The sequence below is a fragment of the Neoarius graeffei genome, chromosome 10 (genome assembly GCF_027579695.1).
Source record: "Neoarius graeffei isolate fNeoGra1 chromosome 10, fNeoGra1.pri, whole genome shotgun sequence".
Classification (NCBI taxonomy): Eukaryota; Metazoa; Chordata; class Actinopteri; order Siluriformes; family Ariidae; genus Neoarius; species Neoarius graeffei.
The window spans coordinates 71836414-71860741 of record NC_083578.1 but is presented as its reverse complement, the minus strand read 5'-3'; the positions used below and the strand labels follow the sequence as shown (position 1 = coordinate 71860741).

The 24328-nt window shown below is 44.1% G+C and overlaps 1 protein-coding gene across 2 annotated transcripts; it reads right to left on the bottom strand.

Annotated features, from left to right (window-relative positions):
• Positions 1 to 2213: 2213 nt before the first annotated feature.
• On the bottom strand, positions 2214 to 22632 carry LOC132893266 (matrix metalloproteinase-19-like). Of its 2 annotated transcripts, none has more exons than XM_060932202.1 (10): positions 22555 to 22632; positions 22329 to 22420; positions 22065 to 22156; positions 19977 to 20107; positions 18985 to 19197; positions 9471 to 9716; positions 9250 to 9333; positions 4754 to 4918; positions 3778 to 3902; positions 2214 to 3159 (listed from the first exon to the last, which is right to left on the bottom strand). In XM_060932202.1, exons 1-10 carry the CDS (start codon positions 22598 to 22600, stop codon positions 2920 to 2922), a joined length of 1434 nt encoding a protein of 477 aa, XP_060788185.1. In that variant the 5' UTR covers positions 22601 to 22632; the 3' UTR covers positions 2214 to 2919. The 2 variants fall into 2 exon arrangements, with proteins under 2 accessions (XP_060788185.1, XP_060788186.1); XM_060932203.1 differs by having other exon boundaries at positions 22329 to 22490; positions 22555 to 22612.
• Between the last annotated feature and the right edge of the window lie 1696 nt (positions 22633 to 24328).

The window sequence follows — 24328 nt, the reverse complement described above, 5'->3', positions numbered from 1 at the left end:
GGGTGTTTTTGTTTATATGGTGCGAGGCTAGACCCGTTCGCTAGGCAAAAAATATTTTTGGCCGCTAGGCGGGTGGGTCTAGTTTACTAGGCTAGTAAAACTATGCTCCAATTAATGACATGGATCAATAGAGTTCATGTAGCAGTGACCCCACACACATAAGTGGGACAAGGTGGAAGGAGTGAGTGAGAATCATGTTGGTTTTTAATGCAGTGTCTCCTGAGGGCCTGAAGATCACCGGCAGAGATTTCTCCAGATTTTCTGAATCTTTTAATGTTCCAGTATTTATGTACCATTAAAAGATTCAGAGAATCCAGAGAAATCTCTGCCTGTGATCTTCAGGCCTTTTTTAATGTTACAGTATTACGTACCATAACTTGCCCAGGACAGACGGAGGTGGAAAACTTTTGTTGCTGCCCTACATGCCATTGAAGCATAAAAGGCACCAAGATTATGTCCCATAGGTGATGTGATCCCGAAATTCTTTGGAATTTTACATTGAGGAACTCATCTCATCTCATTATCTCTAGCCGCTTTATCCTGTTCTACGGGCGAAAGGCGGGGTACACCCTGGACAAGTCGCCAGGTCATCACAGGGCTGACACATAAACACAGACAACCATTCACACTCACATTCACACCTACGGTCAATTTAGAGTCACCAGTTAACCTAACCTGCATGTCTTTGGACTGTGGGGGAAAACGGAGGAAACCCACGCGGACAACATGCAAACTCCACACAGAAAGGCCCTCGCCGGCCACGGGGCTCGAACCCAGACCTTCTTGCTGTGAGGTGACAGTGCTAACCAGTACACCACTGTGCCACAACACATTGAGGAACTTTATTTTTAAATTGCTGCACTGTTTGCCCATGCAGTTTTTCACAGAGCGGTGAACCTCTCCCCATCTTTACTTCTGAGAGACTCTGCCTCTCTGGGATGCTCTTTTTATACCCAGTCATGTTACTGCCAGTGTTGCCAGTGAACCTATTTTGGGTTAGGTGTTGTGTTTTTTTTTTTTTAAAATAACATTACACGACTTTTCGAGTCTTTTGTTGCCCCGTCCCAACTTTTCTGAAACGTGTTACTGGCACTATATTCAAAATGAGCACATCTCATCTCATTATCTCTAGCCACTTTATCCTGTTCTACAGGGTCGCAGGCAAGCTGGAGCCTATCCCAGCTGACTACGGGTGAAAGGCGGGGTACACCCTGGACAAGTCGCCAGGTCATCACAGGGCTGACACATAGACACAGACAACCATTCACACTCACATTCACACCTACGGTCAATTTAGAGTCACCAGTTAACCTAACCTGCATGTCTTTGGACTGTGGGGGAAACCGGAGCACCCGGAGGAAACCCACGCGGACACGGGGAGAGCATGCAAACTCCGCACAGAAAGGCCCTCGCCAGCCACGGGGCTCAAACCCGGACCTTCTTGCTGTGAGGCGACAGCGCTAACCACTACACCAACGTGCCGCCCAAAATGAGCACATATTTTTAAAAATAAATAACTGAATGACTGAATGATCGATTAATTAAAATTTCTGTTTCAACATTTGATATGTTGTCTTTATCCTGTTTTCAGTGAAATACAGAGTTTCCATGATTTGCAAATCACCACACTTTATTTACAATTTACACAGCATCCCAACTTTTTTGGAAACGTGGTTTTAAAAAGAAATTGATTTAAGCCACAGTGAGCCTGATCTGGATGAAGCAGTAACTAAAGATGAATGAATGAATGCAGTAAACATGTAATGTAGTGCCACACAAGCACTTCCCTGCTTCTATTATGCTCCCCTGTTAAAATACACGGCCTTCCTTTGTCCACCAAACTTAATATCTGACTGCCCGCTCGCACCTGCATGAGAGTATAAACCACCAACTCCCACAATTTTTAGTTGGGGCATGTCGAATCCCAGTCCTGATGCACACTATAAAGGATTCTTTCACACCTATTTGGACTTGGTGGGCAGACTAATCATGGTAAAATTTTGGTCGTTTGGCTTCCAAATGCATATAATTAAAGGTATGTGTGTACAGTTTTTTTTTTTTAATGCTGAGGGGAATGTAGGGCTGAAAATGGAAAAATGGTTGGATTAAACACTGTATTAGGATGAAAGCACCCTAATCCGATTCCTAACAGGATTTTAGTATGCATTCATTATCAAACCAGCACACATTATATCTCTGACCTCAGCTGTGGATATGGTGCTTTATGATCGCATTTATTTGCTCTCCTCTCTCTCTCGGGAACTGGTTATATTTACACAACTGCATTCCCTAAGGATTATAATGATATACAGTATTTAGTACATTAGAACAATTTCTTTGACACAGAAATAAAACCGTGCTGTTCATATATCATCTCTCTTGACTTTGATGATTGTGTTCGGGTCGTAATGCATTTTCTCTTAGAAAAGGGTTCTTCAGAGTTCTTTTGTGTAAGAGTGTAGACTACTATAAAGAAATATCTAGAAGTCACATGCACATATTATACAGACACTATACAGTATGTTGTTACCTAGAACTCTGTAACACTTTTGAAATTACAGACAGATTGCGGAGACTGCGGTGGCCTTGTGTGTACCGAAAAACAACCGAGCTTGATTGTGTCTGTCAATGGCAAGCAATTTGCGCTGAAAGTAAAAACAATGATAAACATGGAATTCAAAAAAAAGATGTGCAACTATTTGAAAACAGAACAGTATCTACACTTAATGCACCAAAACAAAAATCCTGTCTAAAATTGTGCTCAGGTTAATAGTGGAAAACTGCAGATGAATGACACATTTAGTAAATTCAGCAAAACAATTATACAGTTTATATTTAATTTTCTAAATCATAGTTCTGACTTGGATATCTAAACGCTTAATGCTTCGTGAAGTGTAAATCCTCACTGCTGTGTGTGGGTTAAGGGCCGCATTGCATCCAGCGCTCTCTCATGCTTAGTGGGTAACCCTTCTCAATGAAGCGTCTGGGGCTCACACGCCAGTACTGGTCTCCGTTAAAAACGTAAACGTGACCATTAGTCCAGGTGAACGCTGCGTCTGGATTGGACGGCAACCCAGGGATGAGATTGGATAGGGGTTTAGGAAATTGTTTCAGTTCATCAGGAGAACCCAGTTCATCCCACTGCCAGTACTCCAAGTCCTAAGAAAGACCAACACTCAATGAATCGATCAATAAACAAATAAACCTATTTATATATGTAATTTGAACAACTGGGTTGAGCACATATGAAAGTTTAGGTGCTTGATCAGAAGAAATGCTATTAAAACCCGTTTTTTATGACAAAGTAATTATACTTCTTTGTACTTTCTCAAACATCGCTGACATCAGAAGCAAGATAATAGTTTCACTGTATTAAAGTGTTATTATTCAGTGTCTGTGTCATTATTTCTAATAATTACCTCTACCCACTTTGTTTGTCTCCATTTCTTTGTCTGTTCCCAACATAACTCAAAAAATCGTGAACGGATTTTGATGAAATTCTGAGGAAAGGTGGGTCATGAGCCAAGGAACAGTTGATTAGATTTTGATGCAAATCCAAATATATGGCTTGTCGGAGGTACGCACTCTACCGAATGCCCTTCTAGTTAAGATACTGAGATATATTTGGTATTTTTTAAATAAAACATACACTAGTCTGTAATGTGCTATAAAAAACTAAAGAGACGGTCTGGATCAGTTAATAAATATTGACCTTAATATATGACCCACATATTTTCATTATCGTTTTAGTTTAACAGCATGTTCTGGATGATTTACCTTGATAAAAATGAGTTTTGTATTGCTGTGGGAGTAAAAGGCAGCGTCAATGTTTGGAGGGATAGCAAGCAGTTTAGGATAACCATGGTCCAACTTGAAGCCGGAATACCTCCAAACTTTATCACCTAGAAGAAAGGACTGATGTGAACTCATCTGTGATTAAACAGTGAGAATTAAAACAAAAGCAGTTCAAGGGAATATTAAAGCCTCATGGAGTTACACTACCGTTCAAAAGTTTGGGGTCACCCAGACAATTTTGTGTTTTCCATGAAAAGTCACACTTTTATTTACCACCATAAGTTGTAAAATGAATAGAAAATATAGTCGAGACGTTTTTCTGGCCATTTTGAGCATTTAATCGACCCCACAAATGTGATGCTCCAGAAACTCGATCTGCTCAAAGGAAGGTCAGTTTTATAGCTTCTCTAAAGAGCTCAACTGTTTTCAGCTGTGCTAACATGATTATACTAGGGTTTTCTAATCATCCATTAGCCTTCTGAGGCAATGAGCAAACACATTGTACCATTAGAACACTGGAGTGAGAGTTGCTGGAAATGGGCCTCTATACACCTATGGAGATATTGCACCAAAAACCAGACATTTGCAGCTAGAATAGCCATTTACCACATTAGCAATGTATAGAGTGGATTTCTGATTAGTTTAAAGTGATCTTCATTGAAAAGAACAGTGCTTTTCTTTCAAAAATAAGGACATTTCAAAGTGACCCCAAACTTTTGAACGGTAGTGTATGTTAGTTGAAAGAAATGTTTTGTCATTTTCCAACTCTGTAAAAGAAACAAAATACAGTCGGTCTAAATCCTTTACTCGGTTATGAAATGGGAATGCTGGGTATCTCAGTTTGCTTTGCTGGCCAAGAATATGCATCTCTATTCAAATCACTCTTTAAGGAATGTAATCAAATGAACACGGGTCAAACAATCCAAATCTTAACACTGAGTAAAAAGCCATGCTTTACCCTTCAGGAAGTAGGACTTGTTGGTCCTTTGCGAATGCACGGCAGCATTTAAATAACCAGGCAGTTCCTTCCACAGGATCTTAATCTGTATTGGTGTGTTATAGCCATCATCTGATATCGTCCATACATGGTCTCCGCTGAATGCAAACGTCTTGTGGAACGGCCCTAAACAGAAGATACTTTTAGAACGGTTATGTAATATCCTCATACCACATCTGATTGGTATGCCGATCCCTTGGCAGCAACACAATGCATCAAATCATGCAGATACAAATCAAGAGCTTCAGTTAACGTTCATTTCAAACATCAGAATGGGAACAATTGTGATCTCAAAGTGTGACTTTCTTTCACTGTGACCTGGGTGTTGGTTTGAGCCAGATGGACTGGGTTGAATATTTTAGAAACTGCTGATCTCCTGGGCTTTTCACACACAACAGTCTCTAGAGTTTACACAGAATGGTACGACAAACAAAAAACATTGACTGAGTGACAGTTCTGTGAGTGGAAAGGTCTTGTTGATAAGAGAGGTCAGAGGAAAATGGCCAGATTGGTTCGAGCTGCCAGAAAGGATATAGTAACTCATAGCAACTCTTTACAACCGTGGTGAGCAGAAAAGCATCTCAGCATGCAACAGCAGAAGACCACACTGGGTTCCAGTCCTGCAGCCAAGAACAGGAATCTTAGAATCAAGAACAAGTTCCTTTTAAAGTGGCTGGTGAGTGTATATTAATGTACTCGCTCTAATACATTATCATTTTTATAGTAACAACTCATTCACAGGGGCTTATATGGTTGATACACAACGAACAGATTTTAAAAAGGCATGTTATTTAACAAACAACAAGTATAATCCTTAATATGGTGATATTTTACATACATTACTGGTCAAAAGTTTGGACACCCCTTCTAATTCAATGGTTTTTCTTTATTTCTATTAATTAATAGCCGCTTCATGTCTTAAAGTAATGATGGATGTCGTTTCTCTTTACTTAGTTGAGCGGTTCATGACATAATATGGATTAGTACAGTTGTGGAATAGGGCTATTTACTGTATTTTTATTATTTACTATTTACTGTTCGAGCTCAAATGCATTAAGAAGGCAAGAAATTGCACTAATTTACTTTTGACGAGGCACCTGTTAATTGAAAAGCATTCCAGGTGACTCCCTCATGAAGCTGGTTAAGATAATGCTAATAGTGTGTCATGAAGATAAACGCTGGATACTTTGAAGAATCTAAAATATGAAACATTTTGGTGGTTTTTTTAACACTTTTTTGTTTACCGCATAATTCCAGGTATGTTCCAGATGTTATTTCATAGCTTTGATGTCTTCAGTACTGTTCTACAATGTAGAAAATAGTTAAAATACAACCCCGATTCCAAAAAAGTTGGGACAAAGTACAAATTGTAAATAAAAACGGAATGCAATGATGTGGAAGTTTCAAAATTCCATATTTTATTCAGAATAGAACATAGATGACATATCAAATGTTTAAACTGAGAAAATTTATCATTTAAAGAGAAAAATTAGGTGATTTTAAATTTCATGACAACAACACATCTCAAAAAAGTTGGGACAAGGCCATGTTTACCACTGTGAGACATCCCCTTTTCTCTTTACAACAGTCTGTAAACGTCTGGGGACTGAGGAGACAAGTTGCTCAAGTTTAGGGATAGGAATGTTAACCCATTCTTGTCTAATGCAGGATTCTAGTTGCTCAACTGTCTTAGGTCTTTTTTGTCGTATCTTCCGTTTTATGATGCGCCAAATGTTTTCTATGGGTGAAAGATCTGGACTGCAGGCTGGCCAGTTCAGTACCGGACCCTTCTTCTACGCAGCCATGATGCTGTAATTGATGCAATATGTGGTTTGGCATTGTCATGTTGGAAAATGCAAGGTCTTCCCTGAAAGAGACTTCGTCTGGATGGGAGCATATGTTGCTCTAGAACTTGGATATACCTTTCAGCATTGATGGTGTCTTTCCAGATGTGTAAGCTGCCCATGCCACACACACTAATGGAACCCCATACCATCAGAGATGCAGGCTTCTGAACTGAGCACTGATAACAACTTGGGTCGTCCTTCTCCTCTTTAGTCCGAATGACACGGCGTCCCTGATTTCCATAAAGAACTTCAAATTTTGATTCGTCTGACCACAGAACAGTTTTCCACTTTGCCACAGTCCATTTTAAATGAGCCTTGGCCCAGAGAAGACGTCTGCGCTTCTGGATCATGTTTAGATACGGCTTCTTCTTTGAACTATAGAGTTTTAGCTGGCAACGGCGGATGTCACGGTGAATTGTGTTCACAGATAATGTTCTCTGGAAATATTCCTGAGCCCATTTTGTGATTTCCAATACAGAAGCATGCCTGTATGTGATGCAGTGCCGTCTAAGGGCCCGAAGATCACGGGCACTCAGTATGGTTTTCCGGCCTTGACCCTTACGCACAGAGATTCTTCCAGATTCTCTGAATCTTTTGATGATATTATGCACTGTAGATGATGATATGTTCAAACTCTTTGCAATTTTACACTGTCGAACTCCTTTCTGATATTGCTCCACTATTTGTCGGCGCAGAATTAGGGGGATTGGTGATCCTCTTCCCATCTTTACTTTTGAGAGCCGCTGCCACTCCGAGATGCTCTTTTTATACCCAGTCATGTTAATGATCTATTGCCAATTGACCTAATGAGTTGCAATTTGGTCCTCCAGCTGTTCCTTTTTTGTACCTTTAACTTTTCCAGCCTCTTATTGCCCCTGTCCCAACTTTTTTGAGATGTGTTGCTGTCATGAAATTTCAAATGAGCCAATATTTGGCATGAAATTTCAAAATGTCTCACTTTTGACATTTGATATGTTGTCTATGTTCTATTGTGAATACAATATCTTATCTCATCTCATTATCTCTAGCCGCTTTATCCTGTTCTACAGGGTCACAGGCAAGCTGGAGCCTATCCCAGCTGACTACGGGCGAAAGGCGGGGTACACCCTGGACAAGTCGCCAGGTCATCACAGGGCTGACACATAGACACAGACAACCATTCACACTCACATTCACACCTACGGTCAATTTAGAGTCACCAGTTAACCTAACCTGCATGTCTTTGGACTGTGGGGGAAACCGGAGCACCCGGAGGAAACCCACGCGGACACGGGGAGAACATGCAAACTCCACACAGAAAGGCCCTCGCCGGCCATGGGGCTCGAACCCGGACCTTCTTGCTGTGAGGCGACAGCGCTAATCACTACACCACCGTGCCGCCAAATACAATATCAGTTTTTGAGATTTGTAAATTATTGCATTCCGTTTTTATTTACAATTTGTACTTTGTCCCAACTTTTTTGGAATTGGGGTTGTACACAAAAACCTATGAATGAGTAGGGGTGTCCAAACCTTTGGTTGGTACTGTATGTTCAAGTTCAAAGTCTATTACTGTACCAGGACCGGGTCTTCCCAGGCAGTCCCAGTACTAACCAGGCACATTGGGCAGTGCCAATCTCCTTTTCAGTCACCCTTGGCCTCTCATCTATTACATAGCTGGGGTTACAGTGGGGGGCTGGTCCTCTGGTAACAGCAAGAATTTTGACTCCCTACTCACATTTGTATTGTGGCATGCCTCACCAGATGGCAGTAGGTACCATTTGATAATGGTCTCTGGTATGATCAGACTATGAGTAGAACTCGCAATCTCCTGGTCGAGAGGCAGACACGCTAACCACTAGGTTACATTTATTTAACATTTATGGAAGAAGTCTGTATTGTTAGTGTTACAGTCAGTAAGTTTTTCACCAAAGGAAAATTCAGAAAATCAGTAGAGGATTTTGTACTTTTTTGGCAACATGACAAGCCGTGGTGTTTTAGTCTTATCAACTTCAAGAAAGAGACAAAAAGAGACTGGAGAGGGAATGGCTGTTTATAGCTGTTATAACGTAAGTAGTAACAGGAACTAACTTGTTTCATGGATGTTCCACAATATCAAATAACTAAACATAATGATGTGTCATTCATTAATAAATTTAAATTATAATAATTAGCAAATTGCTGTGGTATAAGAGGACTAAAACAGTGTTCAAAACACTGATATTACAAAATAATCAACTTCTGGATGATAACAGTAAGTCCTCTTTGCTCCAGGTTGCATAACACATGCTGAAGTGTGTGATTACTTACTTGATGAGCCAGTCAGGGTAATGTGTTTATCTGTATATCAAGGGACTTAAGGTTAAGTCTTCAGTTTACCATCATTATCAACTTTTTATTTGCTAATTGCTATCTACGCTTAGTCTAGAATGTTCACAAATTTGAAATAAAATCCAAGACTCCACTGCATCTTATGACACAAGAAATAGTTAGCATTCATAACGATTGCTGCATTACCCAGAGAGAGACACATCTGCACAATGAATCAGAGTCATAATGCCATTTCTGTTTGCAGAATAGGGTGCAAAAGTTAGTGCACACTGATCTTAAATAATAATTAAATGTGTTTACCCAACATTATAGCATCCAGCGAGGCAGTACAGGGATCAGGGGGAGGTGAGTCTGAGGTAATCGGAGGTTGTTCCTCTGGTTTACCTAAAGAAAAAATGTTTTTTAATGATCTTCAGAAGTCAGATTCCTAATCCTGTATTTCAATCTGGACAGCAACTTTGAGTACAAAATCTGTGGATTGAAGAGCAATAAGTGGGATTGAACCCCAACCCTGTTCTCACCATATAGTGCCTGGATCCCGTGGATATCATCAGGATGGAGCTTGAAGTTGTCACGGTAACCGGTGTACACAGGGCCCATGAGAGCACTGGAATACTGAGAATGGTCTAAACCCAGGGCATGGCCTATCTCATGGGCTGCTACAATTCTCAGATTTGCTCCATAGTTTCGCCCCTCAGTCCACAGCTCCTCTGCATCAAAGTGCACGTTACCAGATTCTGGACCTTCAGCATGAGCCAGAACATCTCCTGCAGGAAGATGACAAGACTTCTGCCGAACACTGTATTGTACACATTCAAATTATCCTGGGGTTTTCACACACAACAGTCTCTACACAGAATGGTGCAAAAAACAAAACAACATTGAGTGAGTGACAGTTCTGTGGGTGGAAATGCCTTGTTGATAAGAGAGGACAGAGGAAAATGGCCAGACTGGTTCGAGCTGCCAGGAAGGATATAGTAACTCATATAATCACTCTTTACAACCGTGGGGAGCAGAAAAGCATCTCAGCATGCAACAGCAGAAGACCATATTGGGTTCCGCTCCTGCCAACCAAGAACAGGAATCTTAGAATCAAGAACAAATTCCTATTAAAGTGGCCAGTGAGTGTGTAATGTACCTGTAGTGTATTGTCGGAAAAAAAATTGCTTGAAGATAGAACAACACTAACTCTGGATTAAAACCTTTTTATTAATCAAGTGAATCCATGCAACAACCATGAACTAAACAATTATGGCACTGAAGACACAACACTGTTTCTGTTTAAAAGCCACACACACACACACACGTACATACATACATACATACATACATACATACATACATACATACAGTGGTTGCTTGAAAGTTTGTGAACCCTTTAGAATTTTCTATATTTCTGCATAAATATGACCTAAAAAATCATCAGATTTTCACACAAGTCCTAAAAGTAGATAAAGAGAACCCAGTTAAACAAATGAGACAAAAATATTATACTTGGTCATTTATTTATTGAGGAAAATGATCCAATATTACATATCTGTGAGTGGCAAAAGTATGTGAACCTCTAGGATTAGCAGTTAATTTGAAGGTGAAATTAGAGTCAGGTGTTTTCAATCAATGGGATGGCAATCAGGTGTGAGTGGACACCCTGTTTTATTTAAAGAACAGGGATCTATCAAAGTCTGATCTTCACAACACACATTTGTGGAAGTGTATCATGGCACGAACAAAGGAGATTTCTGAGGACCTCAGAAAAAGCGTTGTTGATGCTCATCAGGCTGGAAAAGGTTACAAAACCATCTCTAAAGAGTTTGGACTCCACCAATCCACAGTCAGACAGATTGTGTACAAATGGAGGAAATTCAAGACCATTGTTACCCTCCCCAGGAGTGGTCGACCAACAAAGATCACTCCAAGAGCAAGGCATGTAATAGTTGGTGAGGTCACAAAGGACCCCAGGGTAACTTCTAAGCAACTGAAGGCCTCTCTCACATTGGCTAATGTTAATGTTCATGAGTCCACCATCAGGAGAACACTGAACAACAATGGTGTGCATGGCAGGGTCACAAGGAGAAAGCCACTGCTCTCCAAAAAGAACATTGCTGCTCATCTGCAGTTCGCTAAAGATCACATGGACAAGCCAGAAGGCTAATGGAAAAATGTTTTGTGGATGGATGAGACCAAAATAGAACTTTTTGGTTTAAATGAGAAGCGTTATGTTTGGAGAAAGGAAAACACTGCATTCTGGCATAAGAACCTTATCCTCAGACCTGCCTGGTCCATCCTGGTGCCCTGTGTCTGGTTGGAGTCTCATCGCATCGCTCCTGTGGAGGGCGGCCCCATGTGGACAGTTGGGGGTCATGCCTGGAGGATGCTCTGGACTCTTGCAGTGGTGTTTTTGTGGCTGGGGACAGCAGTTGACTTGCTGACTTTAGGACTGCAATTGACTTGCTGACTTTGCAACTGTGGTTGTCAATGGTTTTGCACTCTGGTTTCCGTTGGTGGGGGGTTTATAGCATCAACGAAGCCGACTTTGTTAGGACTGTTAATGTTATAGTCATGTTGTCTGTTGTTGTCCAGATGGGGATGGGTTCCCTTTTGAGTCTGGTTCCTCTCGAGGTTTCTTCCTCATGTTGTCTGAGGGAGTTTTTCCTTGACATTGTCACCACAGGCATGCTCGTTGGGGATAGATTGGGGATAAAATTAGCTCATATTTTAAGTCGTTCAAATTCTGTAAAACTGCTTTGCGACAATGTTTATTGTTAAAAGCACTATACAAATAAACCTGACTTGACTATCCCATCTGTGAAACATGGTGGTGGTAGTATCATGGTTTGGGCCTGTTTTGCTGCATCTGGGCCAGGATGGCTTGCCATTGTTGATGGAACAATGAATTCTGAATTATACCAGCAAATTCTAAAGGAAAATGTCAGGACATCTGTCTATGAACTGAATCTCAAGAGAAGGTGGGTCATGCAGCAAGACAACAACCCTAAGCACACAAGTCGTTCTACCAAAGAATGGTTAAAGAAGAATAAAGTTAATGTTTTGGAATGGCCAAGTCAAAGTCCTGACCTTAATCCGATCAAAATGTTGTGGAAGGACCTGAAGCGAGCAGTTCATGTGAGGAAACCCACCAACATCCCAGAGTTGAAGCTGTTCTGTATGGAGGAATGGGCTAAAATTCCTCCAAGCCGGTGTGCAGGACTGATCAACAGTTACCAGAAACATTTAGTTGCAGTTATTGCTGCACAAGGGGGTCACACCAGATACTGAAAGCAAAGGTTCACATACTTTTGCCACTCACAGATATGTAATATTGGATCATTTTCCTCAATAAATAAATGACCAAGTAGAATATTTTTGTGTCATTTGTTTAACTGGGTTCTCTTTATCTACTTTTATGAATTGTGTGAAAATCTGATGATGTTTTAGGTCATATTTATGCAGAAATATAGAAAATTCCAAAGGGTTCACAAACTTTCAAGCACCACAGTATATACATACATATATATATATATATATATGGTTAGTCAAAATTATGTTAACACTAATTAATTATTTTTCTCCTGCAGATAGACATACGCCATGGGTGACAGATTAAATGGTACTGTTGCTCACTGGTTTTTGTGTGTTGAACATGTTGGCAAACAGGTTGAGACCATCCTGTAAATCATCCTGCACATATGATGTATGTTTTGTGAATAAATGGTTTCTACTATTTAAGTGTGTGGCAGCGGGGGCGTGGTCTAGCATTGGTCTGTGACAGGAGGGCGGAGTCGGGGAAGTTAAGTGGCAGAATCACTACACCTGTTGTTAATTGATGTTTGTGTGTCTTCCCAGTGACCGCGCCCTTCTTAAGGAGAGAGAGTGAGAGCAGAGGGGCTCTCTCCACAACCAGACAGCTGATGTGTGTGCGTGTGTCTGAGTGTGTGTTTGCAACTGAAAAGTGCAAATAAAAGAGAGTTTTGTTAAAACAGTTCTGTCCTGCCGTCCTTCTGTGCTCCACCCACCTATATGGACTGCTACAGTGGTGCCGAAACCCGGGGACCCGAGCACAGAAGACAACAGCCCCATGGAGTCCTCCACCTTCGCCGACCTGATCCACGCCCTCGCCACGGCCCAACAGAGCCAGCACCAGGCGCTGCTCGCCCTCCAAAAGGAGCAAGAACAACGGTTCGAGGCCCTGGTGCTGGCGCAACAGGAAGATCGTCGGGCGTTCCGGCACCTCCTCGCGTCGGCGGGGTCCACTATCTCCACCGCCGCGGGCCCTTCCCCCCTCACCCTCACGAAGATGGACCCGCAGGACGACCCCGAGGCATTCTTCATGCTCTTTGAGCAGGTAGCAGAGACCTCGGGGTGGCCGGTGGAACAGCGCGCGGCGCGCCTCCTCCCCCTGCTGACGGGAGAGGCGCAGCTGGCCGCGCTACAGCTCCCCGCCGACCGTCGGCTGGCCTACGCGGACCTTCGCCGGGCCGTCCTCCAGTGGGTGGGATGCACCCCGGAGCAACAACATCAGCGTTTCCGCGCTCTGCGCTTGGAGGAAGTCGGCCGGCCGTTCGCGTTTGGCCAGCAACTCCGGGACGCCTGCTGGCAGTGGTTGAGGGCCAACAGCTGCGACGCCGAGGGACTCATCGACCAGGTGGTACTGGAACAGTTCATCGCGCGTCTACCAGCGGGAACCGCAGAGTGGGTCCAGTGCCACCGCCCAGCGTCGCTGGATCAGGCAATCGAGCTGGCGGAGGATCATCTGGCGGCTGTCCCGACAGCAGGACAGCAGACGACCTCTTCTCTTCTCTTCTCTCCTCTCTCTCTCTCTCTCCCCTCCTCCTGTGTCTTCTCCTCGCCCCATTCCCCCACCACGGAGACGGGGGCCGGTGCCACCTCAGCCGGCCCGCCGCACCCGCGGTGCCCTTCCGTCTCTCCCTTCTGTGTCTGTCTTTCCCCCCCCTCAGGTGAGTGAGCCCCAGAGCACTAGTGCAGAGAGGAAGCCCGGGCTGGTTTGCTGGCGCTGCGGGGAACCGGGCCACCTCCAACAGCAGTGCTCGATAATGGAGGTGGGCGCGGTGGTTCAGATCCCCAACGTGCCAGGAGCCGCCCTCGATCGGGCCGGAGCGTATCGCATACCGGTGAGTATCCAAGGGGATACATATCAGGCGTTGGTGGATTCTGGCTGTAATCAGACCTCAATCCACCAAAACCTGGTGCAAGACGAGGCATTGGGGGGAGCACAATTGGTGAAGGTGTTGTGTGTGCACGGGGATGTTCACAACTACCCTTTAGTGTCGGTCCACATTATTTTCAGAGGGGAAAAATTTATAGTGAAGGCAGCGGTTAATCCTCGCCTTACCCACTCTTTTAATTTTGGGGACTGATTGGCCGGGATTTCGGGGTTTAATGACACACTTAGTCAAGAGTGGGTCCTGCCATTTGACAGGGGGAGGTCCCGGTGTCGCTTTGGCGGGAGCAGCTGTCACAGAGCCGTCTACGTCATCTCCGCGCCAGAGTGAGGAGCCGCCGGCTCCTCCTCTCTCTCTTGGGGAATCCCTCGCGGATTTCCCATTAGAGCAATAGCGAGACGAGACTCTGTGGCATGCTTCTGACCAAGTGAGAGTAATCGATGGTCAAACGCTCCAGCAGAACACCACCCCGTCCTTCCCCTACTTCGCGATTATGAAGGATAGATTATACCAAGTGACGCAGGACACTCAAACTAAAGAGCGAGTCACGCAGCTTTTAATTCCGAAGAGCCGCCGGGAATTGGTATTCCAGGCGGCTCACTTTAATCCCATGGCTGGACACTTAGGGCAGGATAAAACACTAGCCCGAATAATGGCCCGATTCTATTGGCTGGGGATTCGCGGCGATGTCCGTAGGTGGTGTACGGCATGCTGCGAATGCCAGTTAGTAAATCCAGCGGCCATTCCAAAAGCGCCTTTGCGCCCTCTACCATTAATCGAGACCCCGTTCGAAAGAATTGGGATGGATCTCGTCGGGCCATTAGATCGGTCAACACGAGGGTACCGCTTTATATTAATTCTGGTGGACTATGCAACGCGATACCCGGAAGCAGTGCCTCTTCGCAATATCTCAGCACGCAGTATTGCGGAGGCGCTCTTCCGCGTCATCTCCCGAGTTGGAATCCCAAAAGAGATTCTGACTGATCAAGGCACCTCGTTTATGTCACGAACACTGAAGGAACTGTATGGGTTATTAGGTATTAAGCCGATCCGCACCAGCGTGTATCACCCACAAATGGACGGCTTAGTGGAACGGTTTAATCGCACCCTTAAAAACATAATTAAGAAATTTGTAAGTGAGGACGCGCGTAACTGGGATAAATGGCTCGAACCCTTGCTCTTTGCAGTGCGAGAGGTCCCCCAAGCCTCCACGGGGTTCTCCCCATTTGAATTATTATATGGGCGTAAGCCGCGTGGCATTTTAGACGTGCTGCGAGAAAATTGGGAGGAGGGACCTTCACCAAGCAAAAATGAAATTCAATACGTTATTGACCTGCGCGCAAAACTCCACACACTCACACAACTAACCCAGGAGAATTTGCGGCAGGCCCAAGAACGGCAAACCCGCCTGTACGACAAGGGTACGCGCCTTAGAGAGTTTGCACCGGGAGAGAAAGTACTCGTACTGTTGCCCACATCAAGCTCTAAATTAGTCGCCAAGTGGCAAGGACCCTTTGAGGTCACACGGCGAGTCGGGGACGTCGACTATGAGGTGAAGCGAACGGACAGGGGTGGGGCGCTACAGATTTACCACCTCAACCTACTCAAACTCTGGAACGGGGAGGTCCCCGTAGCGTTGGTGTCGGTGGTTCCAGAGAAGGCGGAGCTGGGGCCGGAGGTTCAAAAAGGAACATTAGCATCACGTCCCTCTCCGGTCCCCTGTGGAGACCACCTCTCCCTGACCCAACTCACGGAGGTTGCCCAGTTGCAGACCGAGTTTTCGGACATGTTCTCACCCCTGCCCGGCCGCACTAACCTCATAGAGCACCACATTGAGACGCCCCCGGAGGTGGTAGTGCGTAGCCGCCCTTACAGGTTACCCGAACACAAGAAAAAGGTGGTTCAGGAATAACTCGAGGCCATGCTCGAAATGGGCATCGTCGAGGAGTCCCACAGTGACGGGAGCAGCCCAGTGGTCTTGGTACCCAAGGCCGACGGCTCGGTCCGGTTCTGTGTGGACTATAGAAAAGTCAATGCGGTGTCTAAATTCGATGCGTACCCAATGCCTCGTATTGATGAGTTGCTCGATCGGCTAGGCACGGCTCGTTTTTACTCGACACTGGATTTAACAAAGGGTTATTGGCAGATCCCCTTGACTCCATTATCCCATGAAAAAACGGCCTTTTCCACACCGTTCAGCTTACACCAATTCGTCACACTTCCTTTTGGGCTGTTTGGGGCGCCTGCTACGTTTCAGCAGCTGATGGACAGGGTCCTCCGCCCCCATGCCACCTATGCGGCCGCGTACTTAGACGATATCATTATTTATAGTAATGACTGGCAGCGGCACCTACAACACCTGAGGGCCGTCCTTAGGTCGCTGAGGCAGGCGGGTCTCACGGCCAACCCGAAGAAGTGTGCGATTGGGCGGGTGGAAGTACGGTATCTGGGCTTCCACTTGGGCAACGGGCAGGTGCGTCCCCAAATTAACAAGACTGCAGCGATTGCGGCCTGCCCGAGGCCCAAGACCAAAAAGGGGGTGAGACAGTTCCTGGGGCTGGCTGGCTATTATCGTAGGTTTATACCTAATTATTCGGACGTCACCAGCCCGCTTACTGATCTGACTAAAAAGGGGGCACCAGATCCGGTCCAGTGGACGAAGCAATGCCAGCAGGCTTTTTCTAAGGTTAAGGCTGCACTGTGTGGGGGGCCACTTTTACACTCCCCTGACTTTTCTCTCCCCTTTATGTTGCAGACGGATGCATCGGACAGAGGGCTGGGGGCCGTTTTGTCCCAGCAGGTGGAGGGGGAGGATCGCCCCGTCTTGTACATTAGTCACAAGCTGTCGGTGCGTGAGGGGTGCTACAGTACCATCGAGAAGGAGTGCCTGGCGATCAAGTGGGCGGTCCTCGCCCTCCGGTACTACCTGCTGGGACGCCCTTTCACCCTCTGTTCGGACCACGCGCCCCTCCAGTGGCTCCACCGCATGAAGGATGCCAATGTGCGGATCACCCGTTGGTATCTGGCACTCCAACCCTTTAACTTCAAGGTGATCCACAGGCCGGGGGCGCAGATGGTCGTGGCGGACTTCCTCTCCCGTCAAGGGGAGGGGGGAGTTGGCTGTGGGCCGGACGGCTGCCCGGCCTGAGTCGGGCGGTGGGGGTATGTGGCAGCAGGGGCATGGTCTAGCATCGGTCTGTGACAGGAGGGCGGAGTCGGGGAAGTTAAGTGGCAGAATCACTACACTACAATTGATGTTTGTGTGTCTTCCCAGTGACCGTGCCCTTCTTAAGGAGAGAGAGTGAGAGCAGAGGGGCTCTCTCCACAACCAGACGGCTGATGTGTGTGCGTGTGTCTGAGTGCGTGTTTGCAACTGAAAAGTGCAAATAAAAGAGTTTTGTTAAAACAGTTCTGTCCTGCCGTCCTTCTGTGCTCCACCCACCTACATGGACTGCTACAAAGTGTTAACATAATTTTGACTAACCCTATAAGTGTGTGTGTATACACAGTGGTGCTTGAAAGTTTGTGAACCCTTTAGAATTTTCTATATTTCTGCATAAATATAAACTTTTGCCACTCACAGATATGTAATATTGGATCATTTTCCTCAATAAATAAATGACCAAGTATAATATTTTTGTCTCATTTGTTTAACTGGGTTCTCTTTATCTACTTTTAGGACTTGTGTGAAAATCTGATGATGTTTTAGGTCATATTTATGCAGAAATACAGAAAATTCTAAAGGGTTCACAAACTTTCAAGCACCACTGTATAATATATAAAATTAAGGAATCATTCACGTTATTGGAAAATAATCAGTGACTGGGTGCTGTGATATGGCCACAATGACTGTTACTGTACCTCCCTAAGTTGATTGTTTTCTAGTGTCAGCCAAAGTGTTTTATTCCTGAAATATACCACAGTAACATGTTAACTATTACAACTTTTATTTTTAATTGTTTTCAAACCATAGTTTATAGCTGTTTAATGTTGAGAAGGAGTGATGTTTTCACATGTTATAGCAGCTGTAGGGCAGCACGGTGGTGTAATGGTTAGCACTGTTGTCTAACAGCAAGAAGGTTCTGGGTTTGAGCCCCGTGGCTGACGGGGGTTTTTCTGTGTGGAGTTTGCATGTTCTCCCCGTGTCTGTGTGAGTTTCTCCCACAGTCCAAAGACATGCAGTTAGGTTAACTGGTTACTCTAAATTGTCCATAGGTGTGAATGGTTGAGAGGACAAAACCTCTATAATAATCCAGTAGAAGGCAACAGGAAACCACTACTGTAATCCTTTCTGAGAAACTTTGATGGCTTAAGACATCAGAGCAGAGCTGTCATCAGGCAGAACACTAAAGATAGCAGTTGTAAACAGTTATCCCTTTTCATTAAAATAAAAAAATTGCAGCTTGTTACCAAGAAACCAGACAGCGCAAAGACCTCTGTGGTCAAAAATGTACTGATTTGCTGACACTGCAGGCTCTTTCCATTAATCTTAAATAAATGTCTCCTTACAGAAAACACCACCGTGTCAATGATTAGGCATATTTCTTTGTTAAAAATAGCATTTTCTAAAAAAAAAATCTATTTATTATTAGTATTAGATTATGTGGCACATCCACAATACCAAGTCTCTGTTAGTTAGCTGTTACTATAAATCATGCAGTCAGAACTACTGTCAAACCTGCTCTTAGAAAATTAATCACCTTTTGACCTTCAGTTTCGGGAATTCAACAATAAGGATTATCACACTATTAAATGAGCATATTAAACAACCAACCCTGCAATGATCAAGTCTCTGCATCAAACACAATCCCGTAAAGAACCAAAAACTTGAATTTTACCCATTTATCTCTCTCACCTGGTCCATCAAATGGAACAGGACAGACATTGTCCCTCTTGTGGAAGAAAATTTTGATGTCAGCTTTCCCCTCAGTGACCTCGTAGAACTGGAGGGGTGTAACGTCACTCCAGTACCTGAAAGCTGTCTTTATGGCAGCCCGTGTTTGAGCCATTCCCAGACCAGGAGCATAGTTATAGATACGGTAAGTCAGCTTCTTCTTACGCCAGTAACCTATTATGATACAAAGCAATAATCAAATTAATCAGGCACTTCATAACTGTCTTAACAGCTGATTTATTTTTTTAAATTCTAATGGTGAATGGAGCTCATTTAACAACCTTAATATGCATAAAGCTTCTTTTATATATTATTAGTAAACCAAAACTATAAAACTAAGATAATTATTCTAAAACAAATCTGGTATTTCACAGTTATTCCACGAAATCAAGTTGTACATGACCTGATAGCCGACGAAGCGCGTAGCACCGAGTCGGCTATAAGCCATGCACGACGAGATTGAGTGAAATAACTTTTATTCTATCCACATTCACTGGATTTTGAGAAACAGAGCCTGTTTATTTTTATTTTTTGCAAATTCGATAAATAAAAACTTTATAGTAAAAAACGTCCAACAAAATAATTTCCGCTTAGGATGTAAACAAATCGGCGAAACAACAGGAGCAATTTGTGAAAAACGCTATAATAATAATAATTCTTGAAAATTAAAAAAATATATGTTCTTACCATCAAATACAGTAACCATATTTTGTTGCTTTTTTGTATTTTTGGGGGTTTTATTTTTTAGTAGTTTTTATTTCATCCTCGGTTGGTTTAGCAACACGTTCTGCCATTTTGTTTTTCTCTACTCATGGTATATGAGCTGATATCCTAGTAGTAGAGTAGCCAATCAGAGTGCGCAATTGCTCATATCCAGTGAATGTGGATAGAATATTTAGGCATTAGACTATATCAGGTTCAGAGCTATGAAATCTACTGGTGGCTTAGCTCACCCAGTATACGATATTTGAGAGTTTTGTTGTTAAAGGGGTCCTCGAGGCCACAACGTGGCTTTTTCATCATGGCTAACGTGGCGCTGTCCAACCTGCCTGTGACTGGTAGGTCTGTCACTTTCTGGAAAATTCTAATAAAAAACAGGAAGGAAGACAAGAGAAACTAAAACTCATATCATGTCTACTGATGTTAAGAATGTGAATCTAGATCAAGACTCATCAATAACAATATCCAGGCATCAATACTCTTCTGTGTTCTAACACCTAAGTGGTGGAACAAACGTCCCCTAGATGTACAAACAGCCGAGTCTTCAAACGACGTCTAAAGATTTACCTTTTCCTGAAGTACTTAAATTAGCACTTTCAAAAAAAATATATTGTGTTGTCTTTGTACTTTACTTGCTATATTACCTGCCCAACTGTTTTTAGACTGATGTTATTGTTAACCCATGACCTAGTGAACCAGTATCAGGATGAATTTTTTTGACAGAGACTTTAAAGCACTTATGTACAGTAAGTCACTCTTGATAAGGTTTGGTGTCTACTAAATGCCATTCAGACAGCAAGAAGGTTCTGGGTTTGAGCCCGGTGGCTGACAGGAGCCTTTCTGTGTGGAGTTTGCATGCTCTCCCCGTGTCTGCATGGGTTTCCTCCGGTTTCCCCCACAGTCCAAAGACATGTGGTTAGGCTAATTGGTGACTCTAAATTGACCGTAGGTGTGAATGTGGGTGTGAATTGTTGTTTGTGTCTATGTGTCAGCCCCGTGATGATCTGGTGACTTGTCCAGGATGTACCTCGCCCATAGTCAGCTGGGATAGGCTCCAGCTTGCCCACAACCCTGTACAGGATAAGCAATTGCGGATAATGGATGGACTTATGTAAGTTGCTCTCGATGAAGTTTGGCATCTACCAAATGCCATAAATGTAAAACATTCAATTCTGTTCATTCAGCCATCCATTATCTATAACCGCTTATCCTGTGTAGGCTGGAGCCTATACCAGCTGACCCTGGACAAGTTGACACATGGAGACAAACAACAATTCACAGTCAATTTAGAGCCACCAATTAGCCTAACCTGTATGTCTTTGGACTGTGGCGGAAACCAGAGCAAACCCATGCAGACATGGGGAGAACATGCAAACTCCACACAGAAAAGCCCATGTCGGCCGCTAGGCTCGAACCCAGAACCTTCTTGCTGTGAGGCAACAGTGCTAACCACTATACCACCATGCCGGCCTCTGCTCATTCATTCAAAAAAATTATCTGATTAATTTAATTGTTGGAATTTGATCCATATTTCTCTTACATAAGGAGGCAAATCAAAGTTGAGACTACTTCATTACACTGAAAGGTTCAAAAGCTGGAACGTAAAGCAAGCATCACAATGAACAATTTCTCTACCAGTCGAGACTTTGTATTTGGAAACTTCAGAATCCTTTTGGAAAATTGGGACCTTATCTGTTTCAGCGGGGCGGCACGGTGGTGTAGTGGTTAGCGCTGTCGCCTCACAGCAAGAAGGTCCGGATTCGAGTCCCGTGGCTGGTGAGGGCCTTTCTGTGCGGAGTTTGCATGTTCTCCCTGTGTCCGCGTGGGTTTCCTCCGGGTGCTCCGGTTTCCCCCACAGTCCAAAGACATGCAGGTTAGGTTAACTGGTGACTCTAAATTGACCGTAGGTGTGAATGTGAGTGCGAATGGTTGTCTGTGTCTATGTGTCAGCCCTGTGATGACCTGGCGACTTGTCCAGGGTGTACCCCGCCTTTCGCCCGTAGTCAGCTGGGATAGGCTCCAGCTTGCCTGCGACCCTGTAGAACAGGATAAAGCAGCTACAGATAATGAGAATGAGAGATCTGTTTCAGCAAGTGGCGAGATAAATGGCGTCATTTTTCATCTTCCGCTTGAGTTACAATGAGGTAACTTTAGAAGTGGACTGATTAGGCATTAAAGGACTTATTGGTGTTAAACTCTGGATAGTTTAATATTAACTGATGTGTACATTTTAAACTTTGTGAGGAAACACAAGGAGTGAAAAAGTGTGTGTGTGTGTGTGTGTGTGTGTGTGTGTGTGTGTGTGTGTGTGTGTGTGTTACCCCAGTGCCTCAGTTATTTGTTCCAACGGCACTTCTTGCTCTTGAGAATAAAGACGTGACATAGACAGATAGCCGTATCGCTTTAGATAGTTCTGAAGAGCAGATATAAGATTTTGCACAATATCATTACCGAGGAAAATGATGTTTAAACTGTCAAAATAACCTCTTACTGTATATTACTACTGAAACAAAATGAATATGACCTGAGTGATGTACTTGACATGTTAAGACAAGTTAAAAAGAATCCGAAGGTTTTGGTCTTACTGTAGCCTGCTGCAGTTCTGCTTGATGTGACACAGTAAATATCGGCACTAAAATCAGCACCAGGAACGTTACGCCGTGACCCATCTTCAACACTTGACGTATCCACATTTCAAAGGAAAACATTCACAGCTTTCACTCTTCAGTGATATCCCTGATATCCTTCTGTGCAAATGAGCCAAAAAGTAAGTGCAGTTGCATAAAATACTTGCAAATTGAATTGTATTACCATAAGCTGTTTGACTTCTGTTAAGATCCAGTCCTTGTTTGTGCATGCAGGTTTGTTGAAGGGCCTAAATCCTGGAGCGCTCTGTTAAATCTCTACAGCTCTCCAGGGAGTATGTTTGCCTTTATACCCTTTAACAAGGAAGGCGTTTGGCTTTACCCGCTGTCTTCTCCATCACTCAGGAATGTGATGTGGGCAGTCAAAACCGACTTGTTAAATCTCCAAAGAGCAGCGTAGCACCATGACAAAGTCTCCCAAAGGCACCAGTGACATTAAAATTCAATATCAGACTGTTATCTGCATGCGTGTTTACTTTGATTTGTCAAGGCTAATTGCACTGTCAATTTTTCAATAAACCTGTGAGAACTTGGATTAAAATATCCCCAATAGAACAAAATTATGTTTGTCCATTGTAGTCCTTCAGTTATATTGGTTTCACTTAAGGCTTCCAAAATGTCATTCCAGATTTCATAGCTGACTGACCATTTGGAATTAGTGTATTAAATAATGCATTTATTAGCATGCCGATTATTGTAAAAACCTGTGGTTTAGAACCTCAGACCTACTGTATTTTATTCAAGGCATTTGTATATTTTATTAACTCTACAGATAATATAATGTCATATCCTGTATCTTCTTCCTCCTTACCCAGTACTTTTGTCAGGTCGGGGTCCATGTGGACCCTACTGATCCACATGTCATATTAATTGGAGCATAGTTTTATGCCAGATGCCCTTCCTGCTGCAACCCTCCCATTTCTGGGCTTGGGAAACAACCATTCACACCTATGGGCAATTTAGAATAGCCAGTTAACCCAACTGCATGTCTTTGGAAGGAAACCCATGCAGACACAGGGAGAACATGCAAACTTTACACAGAAAGGCCCCCATCAGCCACTGGGCTCAAACCCAGAACCTTCTTGCTGTTAGGCGACAGTGCTAACTACTGCACCACCATTCCACCCAACATCCATCCATTATCTGTAGCCGCTTATCCTGTCCTACAGGGTCGCAGGTAAGCTGGAGCCTATCCCAGCTGACTACGGGCGAGAGGCGGGGTACACCCTGGACAAGTCGCCAGGTCATCGCAGGGCTGACACATAGACACAGACAACCATTCACACTCACATTCACACCTACGGTCAATTTAGAGCCACCAGTTAACCTAACCTGCATGTCTTTGGACTGTGGGGGAAACCGGAGCACCCGGAGGAAACCCACACAGACACGGGGAGAACATGCAAACTCCACACAGAAAGGCCCTCGCCGGCCACTGGGTTCGAACCTAGAACCTTCTTGCTGTGAGGCGACAGTGCTAACCACTACACCATCATGCCGCCCTTATTATTATCATTATTATGTTTTTTCGGCGGGCGGCACAGTGGTGTAGTGGTTAGCACTGTCGCCTCACAGCAAGAAGGTCCTGGGTTCGAGCACAGCAGCTGGCGAGGGCCTTTCTGTGTGGAGTTTTCATGTTCTCCCCATGTCCGCGTGGGTTTCCTCCGGGTGCTCCGGTTTCCCCCACAGTCCAAAGACATGCAGGTTACCGTAGGTTAACTGGTGGCTCTAAATTGACCGTAGGTGTGAGTGTGAATGGTTGTTTGTGTCTATGTGTCAGCCCTGCGATGACCTGGTGACTTGTCCAGGGTGTACCCCGCCTCTCTCCCGTAGTCAGCTGGGATAGGCTCCAGCTTGCCCGTGACCCTGTAGAACAGGATAAGCGGCTACAGATAATGCATGGATGGATGTTTTTTCGGATGCTATTTCTGCCTCAGTTT

What these genes read in the sequence shown, in the direction of transcription:
- LOC132893266 (XM_060932202.1), bottom strand. Translation starts at nt 22,600, where the DNA reads ATGCACAAACAAGGACTGGATCTTAACAGAAGTCAAACAGCTTATG. An exon ending in CAAATAACTGAGGCACTGGG is followed by an intron (nt 20,108 to 22,064) that starts GTAACACACACA and finishes GTTTTTTATTAG; the next exon opens with AATTTTCCAGAAAGTGACAG. An exon ending in TGTTCCATTTGATGGACCAG is followed by an intron (nt 9,717 to 18,984) that starts GTGAGAGAGATA and finishes ATCTTCCTGCAG; the next exon opens with GAGATGTTCTGGCTCATGCT.